The sequence below is a fragment of the Odontesthes bonariensis genome, chromosome 21 (genome assembly GCF_027942865.1).
Source record: "Odontesthes bonariensis isolate fOdoBon6 chromosome 21, fOdoBon6.hap1, whole genome shotgun sequence".
Lineage (NCBI taxonomy): Eukaryota > Metazoa > Chordata > Actinopteri > Atheriniformes > Atherinopsidae > Odontesthes > Odontesthes bonariensis.
In genome coordinates, this window is record NC_134526.1 from 8,770,144 (window position 1) to 8,792,891 (window position 22,748).

General features: G+C 40.6%; 2 protein-coding genes across 2 annotated transcripts; both read left to right on the forward strand.

The window, feature by feature from the left end:
• The first annotated feature begins 331 nt into the window (after nucleotides 1-331).
• hsd17b14 (hydroxysteroid (17-beta) dehydrogenase 14) lies at nucleotides 332-7,131 on the forward strand. Its single transcript, XM_075454759.1, has 9 exons — nucleotides 332-603; nucleotides 696-731; nucleotides 915-1,012; nucleotides 1,080-1,146; nucleotides 1,246-1,337; nucleotides 3,587-3,691; nucleotides 3,780-3,847; nucleotides 5,721-5,817; nucleotides 6,473-7,131. The coding sequence occupies exons 1-9, from the start codon at nucleotides 522-524 to the stop codon at nucleotides 6,617-6,619; spliced, it is 792 nt and encodes a 263-aa protein (XP_075310874.1). The 5' UTR covers nucleotides 332-521; the 3' UTR covers nucleotides 6,620-7,131.
• On the forward strand, nucleotides 6,962-21,194 carry bcat2 (branched chain amino-acid transaminase 2, mitochondrial). The gene is made up of 11 exons (XM_075454758.1): nucleotides 6,962-7,337; nucleotides 8,850-8,921; nucleotides 9,322-9,522; nucleotides 9,830-9,940; nucleotides 11,199-11,318; nucleotides 11,438-11,601; nucleotides 14,424-14,566; nucleotides 14,685-14,770; nucleotides 16,561-16,701; nucleotides 17,510-17,584; nucleotides 19,762-21,194. The coding sequence occupies exons 1-11, from the start codon at nucleotides 7,320-7,322 to the stop codon at nucleotides 19,801-19,803; spliced, it is 1,173 nt and encodes a 390-aa protein (XP_075310873.1). The 5' UTR covers nucleotides 6,962-7,319; the 3' UTR covers nucleotides 19,804-21,194.
• Nucleotides 21,195-22,748: the final 1,554 nt, after the last annotated feature.

Below are 22,748 nucleotides of genomic sequence, written 5' to 3' on the forward strand. Positions count from 1 at the left end.
TTAAGACTCACTTTTGTCTGTTTTAACTGTTTTTTACAGTTAGTTGAAATTAATGGAATTGTACCTCTTTTCTTTTTTTCCCCCCTGTGTTTGTGTATAATTTCTTTTTTCTGATGCCTTTTCTGTTCTAAGCAAAGTGGCCTTTCTCTTTCCTAAAATAACATTTTCCAAGTACATTGTGCGCAAGTTAAATCGAAATGCAGGTGCATTCACATAGCCATACTTAAAACATTTACTTTTGAAATGACATTTTAAAACGCTCTGCTTTGTGTACAGTTTTAAGGTGCTCTGTGATTTCCAATTCTCCTGACAGCACATGAATGCAGCAAAACAAACTCCCTGTTTTTTTTGTGGAACTTTGAACCTCTCAAACTGCGGTGACATGTGGTTTTATTCGACAAAGTGGGATTGACAAAACCTGCTGTGAGAACATATGGAATAAATAATCGCTCCTGACTCCCTGCTGTCAGCAGCGCAGCTTTGCGGCGTTTTTCGACCAGATCAGCACAACCACCAACAAAATGTCCCTCCGCTACCACAACAAAGTTGTTATTGTCACTGGAGGATCCAAAGGGATTGGCAGAGGGATTGTCAAAACATTTGGTATGGTAATTCATATCTACAGTCAGCTATGGGTTTGTTTGATTGCAGCAGGAGGTGCAGCACTAAAACTTTTGCGCCTTTTTTTTTTTTAGTGGAAAATGGAGCCAAAGTGGCGTTTTGTGCAAGAGGTCAGTCATATGGATTTATATCCGGTTTCTTTATCATTTACTGTGGCTGAAAAGGCTGTAACGTCGTATTCAGTCAATTAAATTCAACAGATTGCATTAACACTATATTTTCTACTGTACATGAAACAAATGTGGCCTTTTAAAAATACTGTATATTTCACTTAAATCATGCATGTCTTTTAGGAGCAGCAGGTGAGGCTCTGGAGGTGGAGCTTAACACAAGTGGACCAGGTTCATGCAAATTTGTCAGGTGTGACGTCTCCAAGGAAGAAGACATCAAGGTAAAGTATAAATCTGGTGCCCAGCTTAAGCTGGATCAGTTTGTTTTAATTAGTTTTCCTGTCTCAGAAACTGATCACAGTCACGGTGGAGCATTATGGTCACATCGACTGTCTGGTCAACAATGCAGGCTGGCGTGAGTTTCGTACTTCTCTTCCTCCTGCAGATATAAGGTCATAAGGATTCAACTGCTGCTTAATTTAGCTTGTTTGGTTTTTTTAATCTTCTTCTTCAGACCCTCCCCATAAACCAACTGATGACACCACAGCAGAGGAGTTCAGAGATCTGCTCAATCTCAATCTTGTCAGCTACTTTTTGGCTTCAAAAGTAGGTGTGTGTGTGTGTGTGTGTGTGTGTGTGTGTGTGTGTGTGTGTGCGCAAATGATTTAAAGATGTATTTCTTCAGTTAATGTTGCCTCTGGAAACAAAAATATGACTCAGCCAGACCATCTTGTAAACTTTTAAAGTGGTCTTGAGCAATAGTGTTCTTGGTTTTTTTGAAGGTCTTTCAGATTTATTTCTTTGGACATTGGCTGCTTTTCTTTAAACTCTTTGTTATCTAATTCTTGAACCCGACTGTTTTCAGAGGAATTTTTTTATTTTTTTTATTTTATTTTTTTATTGAAGCCACTTAAAACTGACAGATGAATGTTTCCAGTATCAAAAAGCCCCCTAACTCAAAGGATGGCCCAGCGTTGCCTACACACAAAACAGCTTGGCAAAGAACCGAGTTTAAGGTGTATCTTTAGGACTTTCCTAGTAGCCTGTCACAAAGACACATAGATTGTTCCCGTGTCTTTAGTTTAGTTCTACATAAGCAGATGAACAGGATCTGTCCTTAAGAAAGAGGAAAAAATCCAGCAAAGACCTGACACAGGAGCTGAGAGATGCATCTGGACCTTCAGCTGATCCATCTGCTGTTGGCCCAAGCCTCATCAGAAATGGGCTCCATGGAAGGGTGGCTGTCAGGAAGCCGTTCTTAAGGAAGGGAAACGGGGAGAAAAGGCTGAGCTGTGCCAAAGGACACAAGAAGTGGGCTGAAAATCAGTGGCAACAGGTCTGATGGAGGGATGAATCCTCCCCAGAGCCCGGAACTCAACATTACTGAAGCAGTGTGGGATCATGTTGGCAGAGAACGGAACAAAAGGCAGCCCACATCCAAAGAAGAGCTTTGGGATGTCCTTCAAGAAGCCTGGAGAACTATTCCTGAAGACTCCTTAAAGAAAGGACAGAAAGCTTGTCTGAGAGGGTTCAGTCTATAATGAAGAATAAAGGTGCTCATACCAAATATTGACTTTCAACCTTGCTAGATTTGAACAAACTCTGTTTTTTCCTCATATATAGATAGATAGATAGATAAATACTTTATTAATACAGGGTGCTTGCGCAAGTCTTGAAAGTCTTAATAAGTAAGGAATTTTGAAGCACTGTTTTCCAGACCTTAAAGTCTTGAATTTTGTGTGAAAGTCTTAATAAAGTATGGAAAATAAATGTATGGTAGAATTTTACAGTATGCTCAAAGGCATTGTGAAATGAGAAATAGGAAGGTAGGCTATAAAACTATAATTTTACTAACTGGTCACGTACTGTATTAGCCTAATGGGATGAGATGTGAGTGAAGAGACTGAATTCGACATTACATTCATTCATCCATCCATTAGATAGTTTTTGTGACACTTGTTTGATGTGAAATTCATGTACTTGTGATTTTCATGTTTTGAAACATTTTCATCAGTAAAAGCATAATTTACTGTGAATAATGCATTTGTTCATTGAATACTAGCCTATAAAAATTAACATTTCTAATAAACACAGTTTAAACAATCTCAACCAATGAAGTAGGCAGTAGGCACACAAGTTACTAGTCCATAAAGTTAAGGTCTTGGGGAAAAAAAATATCAGTTTTGAAAAAGTCTGGAATTTTAATTTGGAAAAAGAGCAAGTACCCTGTATATAGGCAAATGTCTGCACATGTTGAATAAATAACTGCACCTGTTTCCTGTGTTCTTTGGCAGTATACAAAGAAACAAGGTTGGGTCAGGTCTGTGCACAGTAGAATACAATGTTAATGCAACATCACTTCAATGTTAAGTGATTCAGATGTATCACCTTCCAGATGGAGGAGAATCACTGACCAAAGAAGAACGTTAATATAGCCGTAATCAGGCAGTATGGAAACCGTATAGCACCACGAATCTGAGCTGAAGGGGCTAAACCGTTAAAATAATGTCCCTGATAGTTTGCTGTTTGCACAGTCTGCCTCTAAAGTAAAGACAAGGAAGTGCCTCGACTTGGGATTGATAAAAGATGGCACAGATGGTGTCCATGTCTGGTATGAACCTGGCCAGAAATGTAACAGTGAAGGCAGAGTCCTGACTGTGAAGCACAAAGGGTGGAGTTTGAGATGGGGCTGCATGAATGCACTAAGTTTGAGTCTGTCATTAAAAACAAAGTGTTGGAAAAAATGTAATCAAAGAGTGAAATTAAAGTTATTCCAGGATATTTTTGTTTGATTCCACAGACCTTCCCCTCATGCTCATCAACACTGTATTTACAACCTTTGTCTCTTTCCACAGTTTGCATTACCACATCTGCGACTGCGCCAGGGAAACATCATAAATATTTCCAGTCTTGTGGGCACCATCGGTCAGAGAGACGCTGCACCCTATGTTGCTACTAAAGTAGGTAAATGTCAGTGTAACCTGTTTAATCATTTCTTAAATCTTAGCCAGAGGAAAGGCTCCTGTAATGTAATGTTTTCTCCACAAGGGGGCGATCATTTCCATGACAAAGGCAATGGCTGTTGATGAGAGTCGATTCAGAGTCAGAGTAAACTGGTAAGGAAGACTTTTTGTCTGGTTTCTTCAGTTTCACGGCACTAAGAAAAAAAAAAGGCATTAAATACAAATTATCTCTGCTGACACTGATTTCCCCACATACAGTTTGATTTTGTACACAGTGGAAATGCATTCTGATGGTTCAAACAAGATCATTTAGACAATATCAGGTCCTGTAAAAAAAAAATAAAAAGGAGGGTAAAAAGGACGCAAAATAAATCTAAGGAAGGGTCATTAGATTATTTATTGGAGAGCAGAGTTTGGAAGTAACTAAGTGCACCAATTGCAGTCCTGCACAAAAGTCCTTCTCCAGCCCTCTTTTCTTTATAATAAGCTTCAAAGCAGCAGGCTTTGTTGTAATCTTTTAAAGTGATCTTGAGCAATAGTTCTCCAAGCTTTCTGAAGGTCTTTCAAAGTTTTACTTTGGACATTGGCCGCTCATTTTCAGTCCAGTCCTATACCTGACCGTTTTCAGAAGAACAAAAGGCAGCCAACATCCAAAGAAGAGCTTTTTTCTTGCCAGTAAATGAATAAATGAGGATTGGTTCATGACTTTTGCACAGTACGGAACTTAATTACTGTACTTCTTTGAGTTTTCCTTTGAATCTAAGCTTTTTACTTTCACCTGTTACAGCTCATATCCATACTTTCACGTTTGAATAAAGAGGCTTGTTACTTTAATTTTACTGTATTTGATGAATTTTATGTGCTTTTCTAACATGAAGTTTGGATTCAATTAACACGGATGGGACAGTGACATTGTGAAATAATCATCACTTGGTGCGTCCTTTGACACACGAGCGACATAAGACGTAACGCAACTAAACGGATAATAGGCAGACTCCAGTTTAATGCCACAAGAAGGGCCAGTAAAGAGAAACGTGGATGAAAGTGAAGCAGATGACGCGACAGGCAAAGCAGACGGTTGTTATTTAAATTATCTGATCAAAGTTGTCCTCGGTTGAATGCCCTGCCAGTTTTTTATTTTAATTTTCTTTCAAATCAAAAAGGTTGGATATTCTTTATATGTTATTATGAGGTTAGGATCAGATCGCTTTGCATTGAAACAGCTGGAGGATTTCTCTTTCAAATGGTTACTTTTGACTTTTATAAATAAATACTTTGTTGAACTTGAAATTTCTCCAGCTTGTTGTTAGGCTTCCAAGGAAAGAATCGGGCTAAAATTTCTAATTCAGAGCTTGTATTTTCTCACTTTCACTTGAGTTCTTGACCACTATTTTCTATGTACTTTTCTTAAGTTTTTCTGAGTTTTTGAGTAAACATTCTGTGCTTCTGTTAGCTCGATTCTTTCATTGGAAGCTCAAGAACAAGCCGGAGGAATCTCAAGTTAAATTAAGTGTTTATTGTTAGTCACACGTCAAGCATATCAGCGCTGGGCTCAGTGGAACAGAGCTCCCGCAGGAAATCCTTCAGACTGAGCCCCAATTTCCGGTAACATTTTGTATTTATAGCCTCATTATTTCACATAGGTTGGACTCACACTCGACCGAGTATGATTGGACATGAGTAGGTTCAACATGCATATTCTCTGAATAAGCCAAATAATGTGTGTGTGAATCTTGCACCTGCTTTCCCAGGCTAATTGTTTTGTCTCCCTATTCCTGGATCACTTAAGGTCATATATTGTGTCCACCGTGGAAAAGTACAGCATTTAACAAAGCCAATTTTAACACTTCTTCAACCTCTGGAGAGGTAGAAATGAAAAATGACACAATCATCTAAATTTACATTTTGAGTGTTGGATTAATATTTCTGAATAATGGAGTTCAGAATGACATGCCAACACTCTGTACCTTCTGCTTGTGATGCTGTAACACCTTCTGTGTCTGATGATGTCTGACATCTGTTTCAGCATCTCTCCAGGCAACGTGATGACCCCTCTGTGGGAAGAACTCGCAGGACAGACGCCGGATGCTGCAGCCGCCATCAGAATGGGAGAAAATGCTCAGGTGAGCTCAGGAAAGTTTGCAAGTAGTACAAAAAATCTTTAGAAATTATGAATTAGTCACTCGATGATCATAGGAAATGATCTCTTAATCAGGTCTGTTTTTACAGATGAGTTTTGGGTAGAGCTGAGTAAACAAAGCTCAGCAGCTAAACTGGAATGAAGCAAGTCGTTATAGACTGCCGGTCGGTATCAGGCTGCAGTTCTTGCTGTGTTGTTGTGTTAATAAAGCAAACTGCCCCATTTGTTGTGTTGTAAATGTCCACACTCTGATCCTTGGATCTTAGTAGACTTTGGAGTGGACAATTACAAAGAGAAGAAACTTGATGATCTTTGTTGGTACTGCATTATTCATAGTGGAAGACTGGAGGCCAATTACAAATGTCTCGGTGCTTGAGAAGCTTTTACTAGGAGCGCAAAGTATTATTTGCATATTTTATTTTGCTTGAATTTGAGGATGGAAAATGTGGACCCTAATTTTATGCCTACATTCAATGAAGTAGTGTGTAGTCTTCTTGTGTTATAGTATGTAGGTTTGAGTAACATGAGAGCCAAGCTGGTTTTATGGCTTAGCAGCTGTGAGAACAGCTGCAGGCGTCTGAACACGCACACAAGAAAGTTACCAAACCACTCACATGTGTTGCTTTTGCCTCAAACAGGTAATGGGTCGAATGGGGACAGAGGCTGAGTGTGGACTGGCTGCTTTGTATCTGGCTGCTGACGCAACCTTCTGCACCGGCATCGACTTGCTGCTCAGCGGAGGAGCTGAACTCAACTACGGCTTTAAGAGCCAGATCCCAACCTGACTGTCCCGCTCTCCATAGTTTCCCCTTGGCCGTGGAGTAGCTGCTGTAACACATACATGTATCTAACACAGACATGTATGCTTGTTACACCACTAAAACTAACACTAAATGCTTTTAAAAACTTGGATGTTGCTCTTGTAATACAATTAAGTGCCTTTGAATTGATTTAGTTCTCCAAATTACCTAGTTGGGGTAACATTTTTGCCATCTAGGCCAAATGTAACAGGACCTGCACCCTCCCCATGGATCAACCAATCAACATCAACCACTTCGACCTACAATAACCTCTTTTTCTCCTGGCCAGTCAGATACAAGGCTTTTGACACGCCTCGAGTGACTTCTTGAAGAAGACTGTACTGGTTAATAAAACCGGTCAATCTAAGTTGACAACCATTTATTTTATTTAAATCTCTTTTTTTTGTTGTTGCTGTTGCTCTTTCCACCCACCCTTTTTTGTCTTTGCACAGAACAATCAAAGTGATTTTAAAAATTAAACCAGAAAATTCTCAAAACAGTTACAGATTATTTGAAAAAGGATTATTTAGTAACTTTGTCAAGTATTTATGTGATTTTCCTGAAGGGCATTTTGTGTTCTCGCGGTTTCCAACTTCGCTGCAGCTGAGCGGAACTCGAGTTTACTGTAAGTGTTTGTTTCCACACGAACAAATAATCTTGGTTATATCAGCGCTACGTTGAGGCGATGGCAGCCCTCCGGACGGTGAGTTCATTGACAGAGTGTCTACTGTTTATCATCTGTTTACACTGATTGTGCAAGTAAATCATTCACGTAACTTGTCGATAAATTTGCCTCTAACGAGGAAAAAAGATAACATTTCCTCTATCGATTGGTTCACGCGCCCGGAGTCTGTCCCGCCAGCACGACTGGCAAAACATTACAGCATGGGAAGGACAGTAAACCGAACCTAATGAAGAATTACGAAATTTAAAATTGTCTTTCGTACTGGCGAAAATGTGTTTGCGTAGAAGACCCCAAAATACAGCAAATAAAATGTAAAGGGCTTGTTACAAATTCGGCTGACTTGTAAAGTAAATACTTGTATCACAATTGATTGAATTTAAAGTTTTATATGTGATACATCTCACCAGCCTCCGGTGTTTGTTTAGATATGTGTTGTTTTTTTTAAGTGCGTGTGAATATGCCGAAGTGGAAAATACATGCCACTAATAATGGCTCAGTCATGACCGTTTCTATGGCCGCGAAAAAACAATTGGTCCTTATATTGACCTTCCACAATGCTCTCAACTGGTTTCAAATGTCTACAGTAATGCTGTGTGTATTCTTACTGTGTATTTAGTTGTGTCCTATATGTAACTAAGGAGGTTGGACCAGATGTTAGCCATGAATGCTAGCATTTGCTGATGCAATTTTGCTCCATTCCACTCTGTTAATCCACGGGTAGAAAGCGGGATAACACGTCACTCATCAGCTTTATAAAAAGCATGCCACATAGGTCACATGAGAGAGGGTTAGTGCACACAGTGATATTAGCAGAAAAAAACAAAACTTGCATTATCCACAAAATGTACACGGGCTGTAACAGAAGTCTGAAGCTTTTTATAGGTGGTAATTATACTGTTTTGCCACATTCAAGCTATTCTTCTATATGACCTAAAGTTAGACTGGATGCACTCTAGTCTTCACTTTAGAATCAGAAACGCTGGCACCATAAATTCAGCTAATGACGCATTAAACAAGTAATCACAAGACTCCTCACACACAACCTGTTTCACTTGTTTTGACCATTTATAGACATAGTAAAGAGCTGAATAACCTGTTGATTAGCTTTCATGCCACCATAAATGCCATCTGTTGCAGAATACCTTGAAACGAGCCAAACTGGTGGCATCAACAAACTGCTTTCCTTTCTCACCAGTCATTGTTTATTTGTTAGCTGTTACACATGTCTGGTTTTCTTGCTCTTTGCCAACAAGTGTCTCAACTTGCATCCGTCCTCCTGCAGAATAGCCTGCTTGATTCTATTTAGAGTACAGCACTTAGCCCTGGCTGTGTCCTACAGTCCTGTTAAGTCATGCATACGATGACGTGCAGACAAAATGATTGGTACAGAGTTGCACACAACCAATGACCCAATGTTGAACATTATGCCTTCCTCATGCTTCATAGATAATTGTCACCTGAAATTAATTGATAGCTCCCGGTCGCCTGGCAACATTTAAACTTTGATGACATGTACAACTGTTTTTGTAGGCACTCCATGCACGACTTGTTCAAGCCCTCCCGTTTTCCTTTGGCTCCCTGCGGTTTGCCAGCTCCTTTAAGGTAATGAGGAAACTTGTTCAGAACTGCATTATAGCCAGTCAATATATACTCTAACTGTATGTGCCTTGTTGTTCTGTAGAGCATAAGATGTTTATAAAGCATCATGGAAAGAAGGAAGTAATATTTTGACTTGAAGTTGGCTTGTATTTAAAGTCTCTTTCCTCCTTTGTCTTTCTCTTACTCTTTCCTGTTGTAATTATTTCACTAAGTTTAATTGAACCTGATTAATTGACCAGACAAGTCAACATCTCAACTGTCTCTTTGCAACACTCCACTAAATGTGCTAAAGCATGCTCTGTCAATATCTACGATTTAAAAACGATCGCTGTGTTCGTGGCCTGCTTGGCTCTCGTCTCGTCCACTTCTGTCCCTCCGTCTCGCTTGTCCGTCTCCACCTCAGGCAACAGATCTCACCATTGAGCGGAACTCAGCATGCAAGCCGAAGCCCGACCCCTCCACCTTATTGTTTGGCAAGCAGTTCTCCGACCACATGTTGACCATCTGCTGGTCGGAGAAGGACGGCTGGGAGGCTCCGCAGATCAAACCTTTCCAGAACCTGTCGCTGCACCCGGCCACCTCTGCCCTGCACTACTCCATAGAGGTACGGGAGACATCATTTTTGTCATCAGATGCAACAACTCTTTCCTCTCCAGCAATCTTAGATATCTAAATCTTAGATAATACAGCTAAAGTTTAGTAATAGGGGTGACAGCGTTGTCACTGTGACACACACACACAAGATGGACATTTGACAACCCAAAGAATAAATAAGCACAAACGTCTTTTCAAAATATATTTTTAAAAAACTGCAAAATGTTGGAGAAGAATATAGAACCAACACTTTTGTCGAAGGTTGACCACCTTTTTTTTTTTTTTACCGTGTTGTGTGTTTTACGTCATCTTTCCAGCTGTTTGAGGGCATGAAGGCGTTCCGTGGAGTCGACAACCACATCCGTCTGTTCAGACCTATGCTGAACATGGAGAGGATGCATCGGAGTGCGGACAGAAGCTGCCTTCCTGTGAGTTTTTCACGCCACACCACAGTGTGCCATTGTGATCAAAGTGATAATGCGTCTGAAAGAAGCTTTTGGACCACGATGAAACAGTAAAGGCTTGTTCAGCATGACAAAAAACAGCTGCCTCATTCATCTGAGTCAGTCAGTGCATTGATGACAGAAAGCTCAGCTCACACGGTCATCTGGCAAAACGCCAACCCAGACTTAACTTTTACTGGAATGCAATACAAAATAATTCTGCAAGAGCCAGTTGGGTGCATGCATGAGCTTGAATCATTTTGAAATCCTGTCTTGGAATATTACAGACCTCTTGGCAGCCTCTTAATCCTCACAAATCTATCCCTCAAACTGGACTTCCTGGATTATGTTTCATTCTGTCACTGGAGCTTGAAACAACAGTGCCCCACCTATGCATGGAGGTTCCCAGTAACACCAACAATGAAATCAATTCTGCAATAAACTACTTGTTGTTCTATTCAACATCACTTTACTCGGCCTGTTGCAATTATTGCAAAATCATTTAACTGGGATTATTTTAGATTATTGTGATCCCGTCTGCACAATCTTCTTCAGTCACTTGTATGAAAACAGCAACGTGAAACAAACAAAGTGTGACTGACTGATGGCCAACGCCTTTAAAGACTTCAGCTTGTTGCACCTTCGCTCGGTTTAGATGGCCTTAAAGGTAAACAGATGCTATCTTTATTCATGTTTCCACTATTGATTTCCAACAATAGGTGAATCATGTGAATGATTCCAGAGAAAGACAAGTTGTGAATTCCAGTTATTTGTAAGCTAATCATTAATTATCTCACAATCATGGCAGCCCTACATTGATCTGGGGAATGTGGCATTTGTCCTGTTCAAACATCTTAGTAACAAGTTGAACAGCAGAGAGATGATCAGTGAAAATTTAGATATTTTGCAGCTGTTAATAAGTGAAGATTATTAGTCTTTTTTCCACTGCTGAAGAAGTAAATAAAGAGGAAATCTTCTTGTCATGAATGGATCTATGGTAGTAAAATGTTTCTTTCGGGTACTGCATGCCCAGTCATTTTCAAATCAAATTCAGTGTGCACGAACGTTCAGCTCTGGAGGAAAATACCAGACTGTGTCTGCATATTCAACAAGGATGTATCTCAGTTGGAATGATATTTAAGATATCAGATTACACACCATGAAATGGAAAAATCTCATGTTGCACAAAATGAGATAATGTAAAAAATAAATAATAATATTTTCCATGTTTTTGTCCTTGCAGCTGTTTGAGAAAGTTGAACTCATGGAGTGCATCAAGAAGCTGGTGGAAATCGACCAAGAGTGGGTCCCGTACTCCCAGGACGCCAGCCTTTATATCAGACCCACCTTCATCGGAACCGAGGTGAGCGTCAGCCACATGACCTGTGCCGCTTCCCGCCAAAGCTGAGTCGATGAAATGATGGCTACTTCTGTAGTGTTGCGCTGATTCCTTGCTCTCCGTCCCTCTCGCCCCTCATCCAGCCGTCTCTCGGCGTCTCTCGGCCCAGTAGAGCGATGATCTTTGTCATCATCGGCCCAGTGGGACCCTACTTTACCACAGGATCCTTCAACCCGGTTTCTCTGCTGGCCGACCCGTCGTTTGTCAGAGCTTGGAAAGGAGGTGTGGGGGCGTACAAGATGGGAGGGTGAGTGGACCTCAGTTCAGCTCCTATGCATGTGCTGTTTGATTAAAATCACGTCACCCTCTGATGATGGATTTTTTTATCTTGCATTTCTTCTGTGAGTTTTTATCTTTTTCTATCAACTTAATGAATATCACCTTGATTTGATATCTGTTTTGCATCAAGTCCTAATGTCCATCAGTCAAAAACAGAACTGATGTAGCTGTATCTGGGAACCCAAGTGTAAAGGGGGGGTGGACTATGTGTTCACTTTTGCTTTCAGCTTCATTTCTGTGCCTGTATCCAACTACACATGCATGAACGGGGGCTTTAGTAGCTCCCCTGTTGGGGGGGCACACCTGTATGTTGTCATTCACTATAATAAGTTCAGTTTAAATCTTTAGTAGTGTCGTCTGTAACACAAGAACTGTAACTATAAAAAGATGGCTGTGAGTATTGCTCTAATTCAAAGCAGATGAACAAGGCCACATCACAGCTGGAACAACAGGGAGGTGACAAACGATAACGATGGAATTGTTTATGGACCAGTTTGGTCGAATAAAACTCGCATCCAGTCAAAACAAAGCCAAGGTGACGTCCCCCTTTCTGCTGAAAGCTGGACGGCTCAAGGTCTTTGCTTTACACCGTTTCATCATTTATGTTCTATCCATTGAGTGGAAACGTAGATGAAAGCCATGTGATTTACTTTATCAGTGTCATGTATTCTGAATACCTCTTAGTGAGCAGCAAATTGTTTGTGTAGAAAAATTGCTCTTTATTATCGTCGACCACTTATTAAACTCTTGGTTAACTTGATATTAAAATGCACATTGAGAAAAGATGTCGTTGGCACGGATGAAATCTCTAAAACTGGTTTTTAACTGACTCCATCTGACGATTGCCCCTCAGGGTATCATCAAACTGGCTCATTTGAAAGTAGAAATAAGATCATTTTTGGATAAAGAAGTCAGCTTTCCTGAACAGAGTGGTAGCTTATCCAAACTCCTCTTGTCTGTGTAGAATATTGCGAACCAACAACCCTCTGGTTTCCCTTTCTCAATCAATGCCATTAAAGTTTAAAAGGAATCATTCATTTGATAAACACTGGTTACTCGTTTTTTTAAAAGAATTAAAAAAAATCAAACATCAGAAAAGTTCTGGAATAATTTGTCTGCTCTTTAGTTGCATCATGGCGTCATTCAGCAGTCGATCCAGACAAAGAACAATGATTTGAATGTTACACTTTGGACAAAGCCAAGAAAGACTCCCACAGAGTTTAAGTCTCATAAGATGGGCGCAAAGAAAAAGGTTGATGTCAAGAAATCCACCATAAGAAAGGCCTCTGCTTGAGCTGAATGGATTTCTCAGAAAGTGGGTAAGGATATGGGTCTCAGTCCTTGTAAATCTTTTATTACCAAGGTTGTTCAGGATCATTGATTTGACTGGTTCAACTCGGATGCATTCCAGGATCCTAGCTTGTTTTAATCAGAAATTCTCTTTTTCATTTCATTAAATTTTTCATTTTTCATCCTGTTGGATGTAAAGATAATCCAAAGATCAGGTGCAGAAGCACTAAAGAAACCGCAGTAGCAGAGGAAGTGTGAATAACACGCTGCAAAGACTCTGACACTCTGCTATAATCTAATCAGCCATGACTGCTCGTCTAAAAGCAGAACCTCATCAGCTCCTGTGCTATTTATTACATCATCTCAGTGGGTGACTTAGATCATGAAGCCAAAAATCTGCCCTCCTCCCACCAAAGACAAGGAAACACTTCAACTTTGAAACCTGATTTAGCAGCAGTAGTCAAGAGGAAAGTGACTCAGAGCAGCCGCCATGTTTGTTTGTGACCGCTGCACTATGATGTTTATTTAATGTGCTTTTGTCACTGTTTACTGCTTACATTTGAATTTTTTCAACAAGTAGTGGATGAAGGGATTTCCTGTCTGCCGAGATGGACACATAATCTAAGTAAAGTCAGTTTTATTAGAATAGAAAAAAATAGAAAAATACTTTATTCATCCCCCAATGGGGGAAATTCAAATTAGTCAAGTAGCTCAAAAAAATTATAAATATTTACAATGATTGTATATTAACAACAACAACAATAATACCAATTCTAGTAAAAAATACTACTACTAACTAATAATAATAAATGACTAAATAAACAAATAAATAAAAAAAAATAAAAAATCAATCAATTATTAATAGAGCTTTTGATCTGAAATTGCAAATTTGCCTCAGAAATGCCTGAAGTTTGCTGAAACTTAAACCAGCTTCAACTCAAAGACTCAGAAAATAATGTTTATTAAAATGTTTGCATTCACCATCGTGCGATGTGCCTTGTAGTCATGGTAACGCCGCTCATTTCTCTGGAAGTTGGGTGCAGACTGACCACGGTGACCTGTTGACACTGATCAGATTTACCTGCAGGATTCTCCCCCTTCTGCATAAACATTTTCTGTTGGTACATGAGACAGAAAACCACTTCTTTGTTCTGTTGAAATACTTGTATTTCTGTGGTGTTTTTCTTGGTTGTAGCCCTGAAGAAGTGAGCTGCTCAGCTGTGGTCACCAGCTTCAGAAATGTTGCTCGTGTCATAAATTCCATGAGTTGGTTGTAGAGTAGAGCGGCGCTGAGAGGCGAATTTTCAACTGAAAACGCTCTGTATTTTGCATTTAAAACATGATAGAATGTCAACTTTAACCTCCTGAAACCTGCAGATTGCTCTCATCAGAAAAGACACAATAAAATAAGGCATAATAGATGGACAATAATGCCAGTATTACTTCTGAAAAAACTGTCTGCTCATCTTTAGTGTATCCAACTGTGTCTTTTGTCTCCAGTAACTACGGGCCAACAATAGCAGTGCAGAACGAGGCATCGAAACAAGGCTGTCAGCAGGTCCTGTGGCTCTACGGCGAGAAAGAGGAGATCACAGAAGTCGGCACCATGAACCTCTTCATCTACTGGACCAATGAGAAAGGAGGTCAGACTTTTAGTTCCTCTCCGTGGGATTTGTTAAAGGTCTTTTGTGTTTGTCCCGGTAGAAACCTTTCAGCACCTTCGTCCTTCGGTGCAGGTAAAAGTATTTCTTGTGTTTGCAGAGAGGGAGTTGGTGACTCCTCCTCTGGACGGCATTATTCTCCCAGGAGTGACCAGACAGTCCCTGCTGGACCTGGGCAGAGCCTGGGTAAGACGACCAAACCAACCGCCACACAGTGATGCGTGCAAGTTCCAATTTAAGAAATGTAGCCCTGGATGTGCAGCAGCTGTGAGCAGTGGCTTCGCAGAATGAGCACTAAGCTATTTATCAGGCATGCAAACTTGCCACCTTTCGGCGAAATTCGCCGTTTTGAAATCAAAATGGGTCATTCTTCTGAATCGCGTAGATCCGAGGAGAAAAAAAAATGGGGGGGGGGGGGGGGGGGGGGGTGAGCATGTCAACTAGCGAGTGGAACTGTGAACCTCAAAACTACACTAGACCTATGTGACAACAAATGACTGACAAGAGTGGCGTGTGAGAGAACCACTATCACCAATCAGAAGTGAGGAGGGCGAACCCCTATTCACACCCCCCCCCCCCCCCGGACCACCCCCCTGCTACAATTTGACTGATGTCCTGAAATAGTCTTCATAACGAATTGTGTCGTTAGATCAATTAATGTGCTTTTAATAGTGTCTTTGATACAAGTGTCAGCTAAATGTCTTGATAACAGACTTGAAATAGTCTACAATTCCTCGATATTTCACCGCCTCACAGAACGCTGTTTGTGTTAGTGCTACTCGAGGTAACTGTAGAGTGGCTAACTAGCGCCTTCCACACAAGTTCAGGGCTTTGCTAATACTTTTAGCCAACGTCAATGGAGACCTTAATTGTCGCCGGACTTGGCTTTTTAACGAGGTATGCCCCTTCATAATACCCTCCGATAATCACGGAAAGGGAACATTTTGCCCATTTGAGGAGGTCGTTTCATTCGTCGTGAGTTTATCAATGCAGAGTCCGGAGAGCTCTGCCACAGGTCGTATTTGAGAGTGCGACCCCCATCCCCTCGCTGTTCGCCCACACCCCCGTTGATACCCCCGTTGATGATGACAGCCTACAGGTGCACTCGTGTTCATCCAGTATGATGCACCATCAATCGAAGTTAAAAGGGGGCACAATGTAGGATTACGTAGTGCTCGTGGCATGCATGTCTCAAAACTTACACTGTCATGAAAAAATGCCGTTTAACTAAGCTTGCCGCGAGAATGTTTTTCATGTTAGAGTGCCAGCTGTCGATACAAATTTGTCTCTGGCGGTACGTCAAGTGAATTGCTGATATAAGTTTTTCCCGTGGAGCTCGTTTGGCTCGGCATGCCAAACGTTCACTTTCGTGGTTTAATGACAGCGGACCGCGAAAGTGGTCGGGAGAGTCATCGTTCAGGCTATTACTAAGCATAGGCTGTCTTGGGGCAGTAATTAATTAAACGTTTAATCCTACATACTTGTAGTATCCCTTTAAGGACCATGGGACTAAATTTTTCGTTAAATTTAATGTAATTAAATGTATGATACTACAGTTAAATGCTTTTGAAGACCTGTGATGTTATATATCAAACACATAATAGTACAGTAAATGCAATTGATAGGCCTACTGTACCTATAAATTCATCTTTTATGCTGCACAGCTGTTCTCTACTTAATGCAAATGGGACATACTGTATATTTTATAATATATATTTTGTATAATTTACAACTTAATGCGTCTCATGTTTCCGCTTTTCCGCGCGTGCCGTGTGTCCGTGTACCCTTCTCACCTTTTTCACCCCTGACCAGTTTGCATGCCTGATTTATTAGTCCTTTCTGCATTTATCTGTGAAATGCTGGAGAATGTTACATATTCATCCCTCCACTCTGAATTCCTTGATGTGTGGAGGAGTCGTTAACGGCTATAAGGGTCATGTTCTCCTCTCCACGTCCTTCTCTGTCTGCTCTGTCAGGGGGAGTTTAAAGTGACGGAGCGTACGATGGACATGAAGGAGCTGCTCGGGGCTCTGGATGCTGGAAGAGTCCTGGAGGTGTTTGGAGCAGGGACGGCCTGCGTCGTCTGTCCGGTCGGCAGCCTCCTCTACAGAGGAAAGGTAGCACCTCATCCTTTTGGTCGTGTAGCTTGTTTGCTTAAATTCTCGATACTGTTCCGTACTTAATTGCGTTGTTGATTTTCCCACGAAAACCTGCTGCTTTGTTGAGCCTTTAAGTCTGTGAGACCAGCTTTTTCCTACTGCAACAAATTTTCCATTACGTACCGGTACAGAGCGGCTCGACTTGGCACGTCTTTTCCATGCTTTGTTTTTCATTGCATACATGCTCTCACTGTGCACAACTTTGCTTTGTGTTAAAATCTGCGACACTACTTCTATTAAGCAGACACTTTAATCCGAATCGACTTATAAGTGAGGAGCAAAGAGTCGTTATTGAGACAGGCTGCTTGTTCTGAAGGGTTTGAATATCTTTTGGGAGATATTAGCAATGACTGAGAGCCACGGAGCTCTGATCCTGTCAGCAGAGAAATAAAGTGTACTTATGTGCACAAATGAGATTATTTATGTTGCAAATTGTCTGCTGAACTTTCAAACACTCTTGCTGGTTTACAGCTAAGAGTTAAATAATATCAGGGTCATGGGTTGGGATCACATGATGCTAAAACTAAAACTCTGAGCACCATTTAGAAATAAAGTGTCTGGCATACAGTTAGCCTCGTTCACAGAACTGAAACTGAACTTTGTGATGTGTTACCTTGGCAGGGTGTGTTTAATCCATCCTTCTAAACGCCACTCTATCCACGTGTTGTAATGAGCTTTCTAGAGTTTGATATATTTGTTCTCATGGTCTTTTATGACATCTCGAACACTGTTGACCGTAAGCACTCTCCTTTTTCTTTTTACTCAGACGTACCAAATCCCGACCATGCAGCACGGTCCAGATCTGGCAAAGAAGTTCTACAAAGAGCTTACTGATATTCAGGTGAGCACCATGGTTCACTCTGCAGCACCTTACACTGTGAATGGTACAGCTTCCTTGAGTCTACGTTAACAGAATTTCACTTCTGGTTGCTCAGATTGGCAGGAAAAGGGAAGTGACTGGATTAGAGTACCCGGTCATTTTTATACTTTTTATACTACAGAGAAATAGCAAGCGCACCCGACAGAATAAAGATCTGATGTTGATGAAGTCAGGATTTTTCTTCATGATTCAGTGGATGACATGAGATTGTGTTTCGTGTCCTTTTTGTATTTTCTTTTTCTGACCAACAATCCAAACACATTCAGCTTACTGTTATATACATAGCTATATACATATGTTATATACAGCTGTGAACTAGAAAAACACAACTTCCTGCAGGAGAACCTGGAACTTAAGTTTTTGTTTGCACTTATGTTCTTTTTCTATATCAAAATGATTGCAGGTCTATATATAAATTCCACTTTTTGAAGCTCTAGCTCCTGTTGATACGAACGCTCATCTCTACAGAAAACTGAGAATGCACCTTTTTTTTTTCTTGTTAAATGATAACTGAATACATCTTGTCTGAAGAAAACAAAGGCGGATATCTTGAGATTGTGTCATAGATGAACTATCTATAAAATAATGAGGTCAAATGAGATTTTGGTTCATTTGATGTGTCAGGAAGGGTCCATGAGTACATACTAAGGTCCCGTTCACACTAGCAGTTATTTTGCTAAACAAACGTTTTCTTCTGTGTTTGCACAGTAAAACGTGGACTTTTAAAAACATTTTCCAAAGTAAAGATTATAAAACTCATGGCATCTGTGTGTACAAGACAAACGGAGCTTTTGGGCGTCTCTGCTTACTTAGCACGTGATCACTGTTGCTTCGTGTGAAGATCGTACTCCTGGAAACCGTGACAACAGTGAGGCCTACATGCTGTTTTTTTCCAAAGTTCTCTTTGGCTTTTGTTACTTCTCACTGAGAATCCACTTAGTCTGTCCACACAAACAAAAAGCATCCTTTGGCCAACTGAAAATCCAAGTGACTGGGCACCGGACGAACATCTTTTCAAATGGTAGGAAAAATAAAAAAATATCTCATGAGAAATCCCTGCTTCTCCTCACGATGATAAAAGTTATTAAAGTCTGAGTAAAGCACAAATACATCTGTATTTTGAGTTTATCATCAAAGAAAAATGTCATTAACCGTTCTTGTCTAATTTAAATGATTAAAACAGTCACCATTTAAGTCAAATTAAGCTTCCAGATCATGAGAAAGTGAGCAGTGGTCTCTGCTGTCAGATAAGCGGACTCACGGCCCTCAAATCAGTTCAAATGAATTGTACTAACGGGGCAAACGGAGCCAAGTTCTTTGGTGATATGAAACATTTTTGGTCAGCTTCCAGCTTTGTTGCAAACATTGTTTAATCATGCAGTTTTCACATGGTGGGTGTGACAGGAGGATGGTAGAAGGGGGGATGAGAGTCGGCTCGGTCAGCACAGCAGTGCATCAGTGTGTGCTGATCCACTCTTGTAACAACGGCAGTACAAAAGTGTTTACTTTGCCCTTCAATCTTCTGATGATAAATCGGATTCTCTGAGCTTGGTGTCAGATCCTCCAACATCTGTTTGATTGAACTCGTCTCTTCATCTCCTTCCTCACCAGTTTGAGTAAGCTCCCCGAGTGCTGTGCTGCTCCTCTGATTAAAGGAGAACTAAGTAGCTTGTTGTATGATGGTTGGCTCATCCCGGTCTGATGTGGGCTCATTGTGTTGCTCAGGGTGGGCTCGCTGTCATCACTGCAGCATCATGACGTTGGGATCGCACACCTGAAGTCCGTCTATTAACATGTTTTAAGCGCTTAATTTTTAGCTCACGTTACAGGCTAATCTTTGACTTTGCTTTACTCAGATTTTAACTTTTAAACTAAAACAAGCCTTCTTATCTCAAGTTAATGAATAACGTTAAGCTGGGCTGTTCAACAATAAATCAATATAATGAGATGGTTTCTGATTATATTGACTTGCATAACCATTTGTTTTTCATCACTGTGGTGAAAACGGGCCTCTGGACACAGTAAGTGCCAGCTGGATTTTTATGGTTAACCTTCTTCCAGTGCTCCTTTAACTTTCCCACATTTTCTGCTTGTTGACTGATTTCTATTCTCTTCTCTTGTTCCTGTGCTTCACCCAGTATGGACGCAAACCCAGCGAATGGGCGCCGCTGGTTGCTTAGACAGCCATTTCTGCACATGTGGGTTGTTTCAACAGTAGCCCAGTAATTCCATTTCGGACGACCAGCACCACCACCACCCCCCTCCCTCTCAGCCCACTAATGCACTCCTGCTGAACTCACCGGCCCGAGGAGACGGACGGCTGTCCCCGTCGGTCTGCTCGGGCAGCGCTAACAGACGTCCTCTTCTGTGAGGACGAGTAGAAAACTGCTTTGTGGTTTGAATGCTTGCTTTGGAAAGCAAAAATAACAACGATATGCAATGTTCTAACACGTCAAGCAGGAGAGAAAATTAGATAATCCAAGAAACTAGATGATAACATTTGAAGAAAATGTAAAGATCCAACTTTCAAAGCATTCAAACGTTATTAACTATGAGCAGCTCCTTCTGAGGAATGCGCTCGTTAACAGCACAAAGATTCTTTCTCATCATTCTGACATGATGTAAGTGGGATATTCACAAAGCAGCTACATATTTGGTGTTTAGGACTTTGATATTAGACAGTTAGCCTCTTGGCAGCATGCACCTTAAGTAGTTTCTCATCAACAAATGTATTCAGATGTGTTTCACAGCAAGAAAATTAACAATGACCTGTAGAACAACTTGTTGTTTTCTCCAAAACCTTTAACTGTTACATGTCAGTAGACGTTGAATAGGAAACCTGTGTGGGTGTTTTGTTACTGTTGTGTACATAATGACCAGAGCGAGTACTGCTGGAGATCTCATGGGGCCACGTCAGTTCGACACCAGACTTTGCACTGACCTCGGTTAACGTCGGCTTTGGTGGAGAGGAAACACGAACGGCTTTTATGTTTGACAGTTTTGTTTATGACGAACGCACAAAAACTAAAACTACACCTCCGAAAGTGAACGGCAGCGCGCACAAATGGTAGGACGGAAAGACTACACGCTGTGGAAGAGAAATGACTGTTAGATGCCGGCAGTTACTGCACTAGTTTGTGTATTATCACGAGAACAATGTATAGTAACAGATAAATTGTTATTTTAGAGGCTTTTAAATTATTATTTTATCCCTGTGTTGATGTGGATTTGGCCAACTGTCTTCCAAAGTACTTGTCACCAGTGTTTTGCTATATTCTCACTTTATGTCCTCTTCTAACTCTTTTTTCCCTGTCTTTGGATGTATTTTATTGGTACACTCACTGTACACCTGTCTGTACACCTCTCTCCCTTATCTAAGTGCCTGACCCGTCTGTTAGCTCGTCCTTCTGTGGATGAACAGACACGAATGTGTTTGTTCCAGTTCGTGCACTAGCAGATGTAGCTGGATATGAGAATCAATTTAGAGTTGTGGTTTTTTTTTTTCTATTTTGAATGTGCTGTTACTTTTATTCCTCTGTTACGTTTTTACAATAAATGTGATCTGAGTTCAGTGTCGCTTTGTTTTTTTAGTTCCTCACACACTGTAAGGTGTGTCCACCGCTGCTGCACAAAGGCATCTTTGTGTTTGTGGTGCTATTGGTTTTATTTAGTTCTTAAATGAGGAGACAACAATTAAGCGCTGCAGTGACGAGGTTTAGAAGCCTAATACAAACATTGGAAAATAATTATAAACTCTGAAAGTTGAGCCTCCTAAAATCAGAGGGTTGCCATTTTTTACTCAGTCCTTTATTTCAAATCTTTTGGAGGGAAAAAAAACCTTTAGCTTTTAGTTAGTGCCTCAATAGATATATATCTATGAAGAGATTGTGTACATTTTGACAGCCCTAATAAATATATATATGTCAAAATTAACGTGTGAATAATAAAAAAATATATATAAACATAATATACGTAGACGCCTCATTGAGTGCTGGTACGTAACAGCGTCGTCGCCACCAGTTTACGGTTGCAATAACCGGCGCAGTATTGATACCAGATCGAGTGGGATTACCGTTCACATGTAAGATTAAACAAAAATTTGGGTTATTTTACCATTTATAATGTCATCGTAATTAACGTTACTTACGTGTAACGCTATTACAGCGGGGACTGGTACTCTCTCTCAATGTCTCTTGCTGTTTTTTGTTTCTTCTTCATATTTTGAAGGTTTCCCAGTGATACAGGCTTGAGGAGGCAATGGGAAGTTGCTATAAGATGTTGTTGCGACTGAGTCGTCAAAGCTCTGTAGTGAGCACTTCAAGCCTGGTCATTTTGACAGGACGGGTGAGATTGTCAGGCTTGGAGATGATGCTTGTCAGTTGTGGTGTCTGTATTTCACAAAGTAAGGCTGCACCACATCGCAAAAATAACTACCCTGAAGTTACAGAGAGCCAGCATATGTAAGAAGCTGTGCAAAACAGTTATTTTTCAAGGGTTTCAGCTCCCCAGCCCTTACTTTATTCATTGTTGGTTTTTTGTCTGTTTTTCTTGAGTGCCAACAAAATTTTGTTGTTGGAATACAAATAAAAAAAATCCTTGAATCTCTATGGGAGCTTGTATGTATGTTTTACAGAAGTGTTGTGTGTGTGTGTGTGTGTGTGTGTGTGTGTGTGTATGAGAGAGAAGTAAATTCAAATGAACAATCAAACTGGTTTCTTTATTAAAATATCAAATTTATATTTAAATTAATTTATAATTTTATCAATATGCCATAGCCTACCATATGTCTTTGTTAAAGAGCATCATACATAGTCTACAGAGTTTTTCAGCATGAAAGCACATATTTTTTATGTGTGACAGCGTCCTGTATCATAACTAAATTGCCGCCGTTTGTAACAAACCAAACCGTGTGAAAATCCTGTAAATATTCGGGAGGTTATGATTATTGTAGTTGGGGATATACACCGTCCTCAGTCGAAATAAATGCAATGTGGGGGCATTGGAGACCCAGCCAAGATGGCGGCCGCGCTGATACGTCAGCTCCAATAGGCAGCGTCAGTCTATGAGGCGTCTACCTATATTTATGTCTATGGTCAAGACAACCTTCTGAAGTTCAAACAGAGCA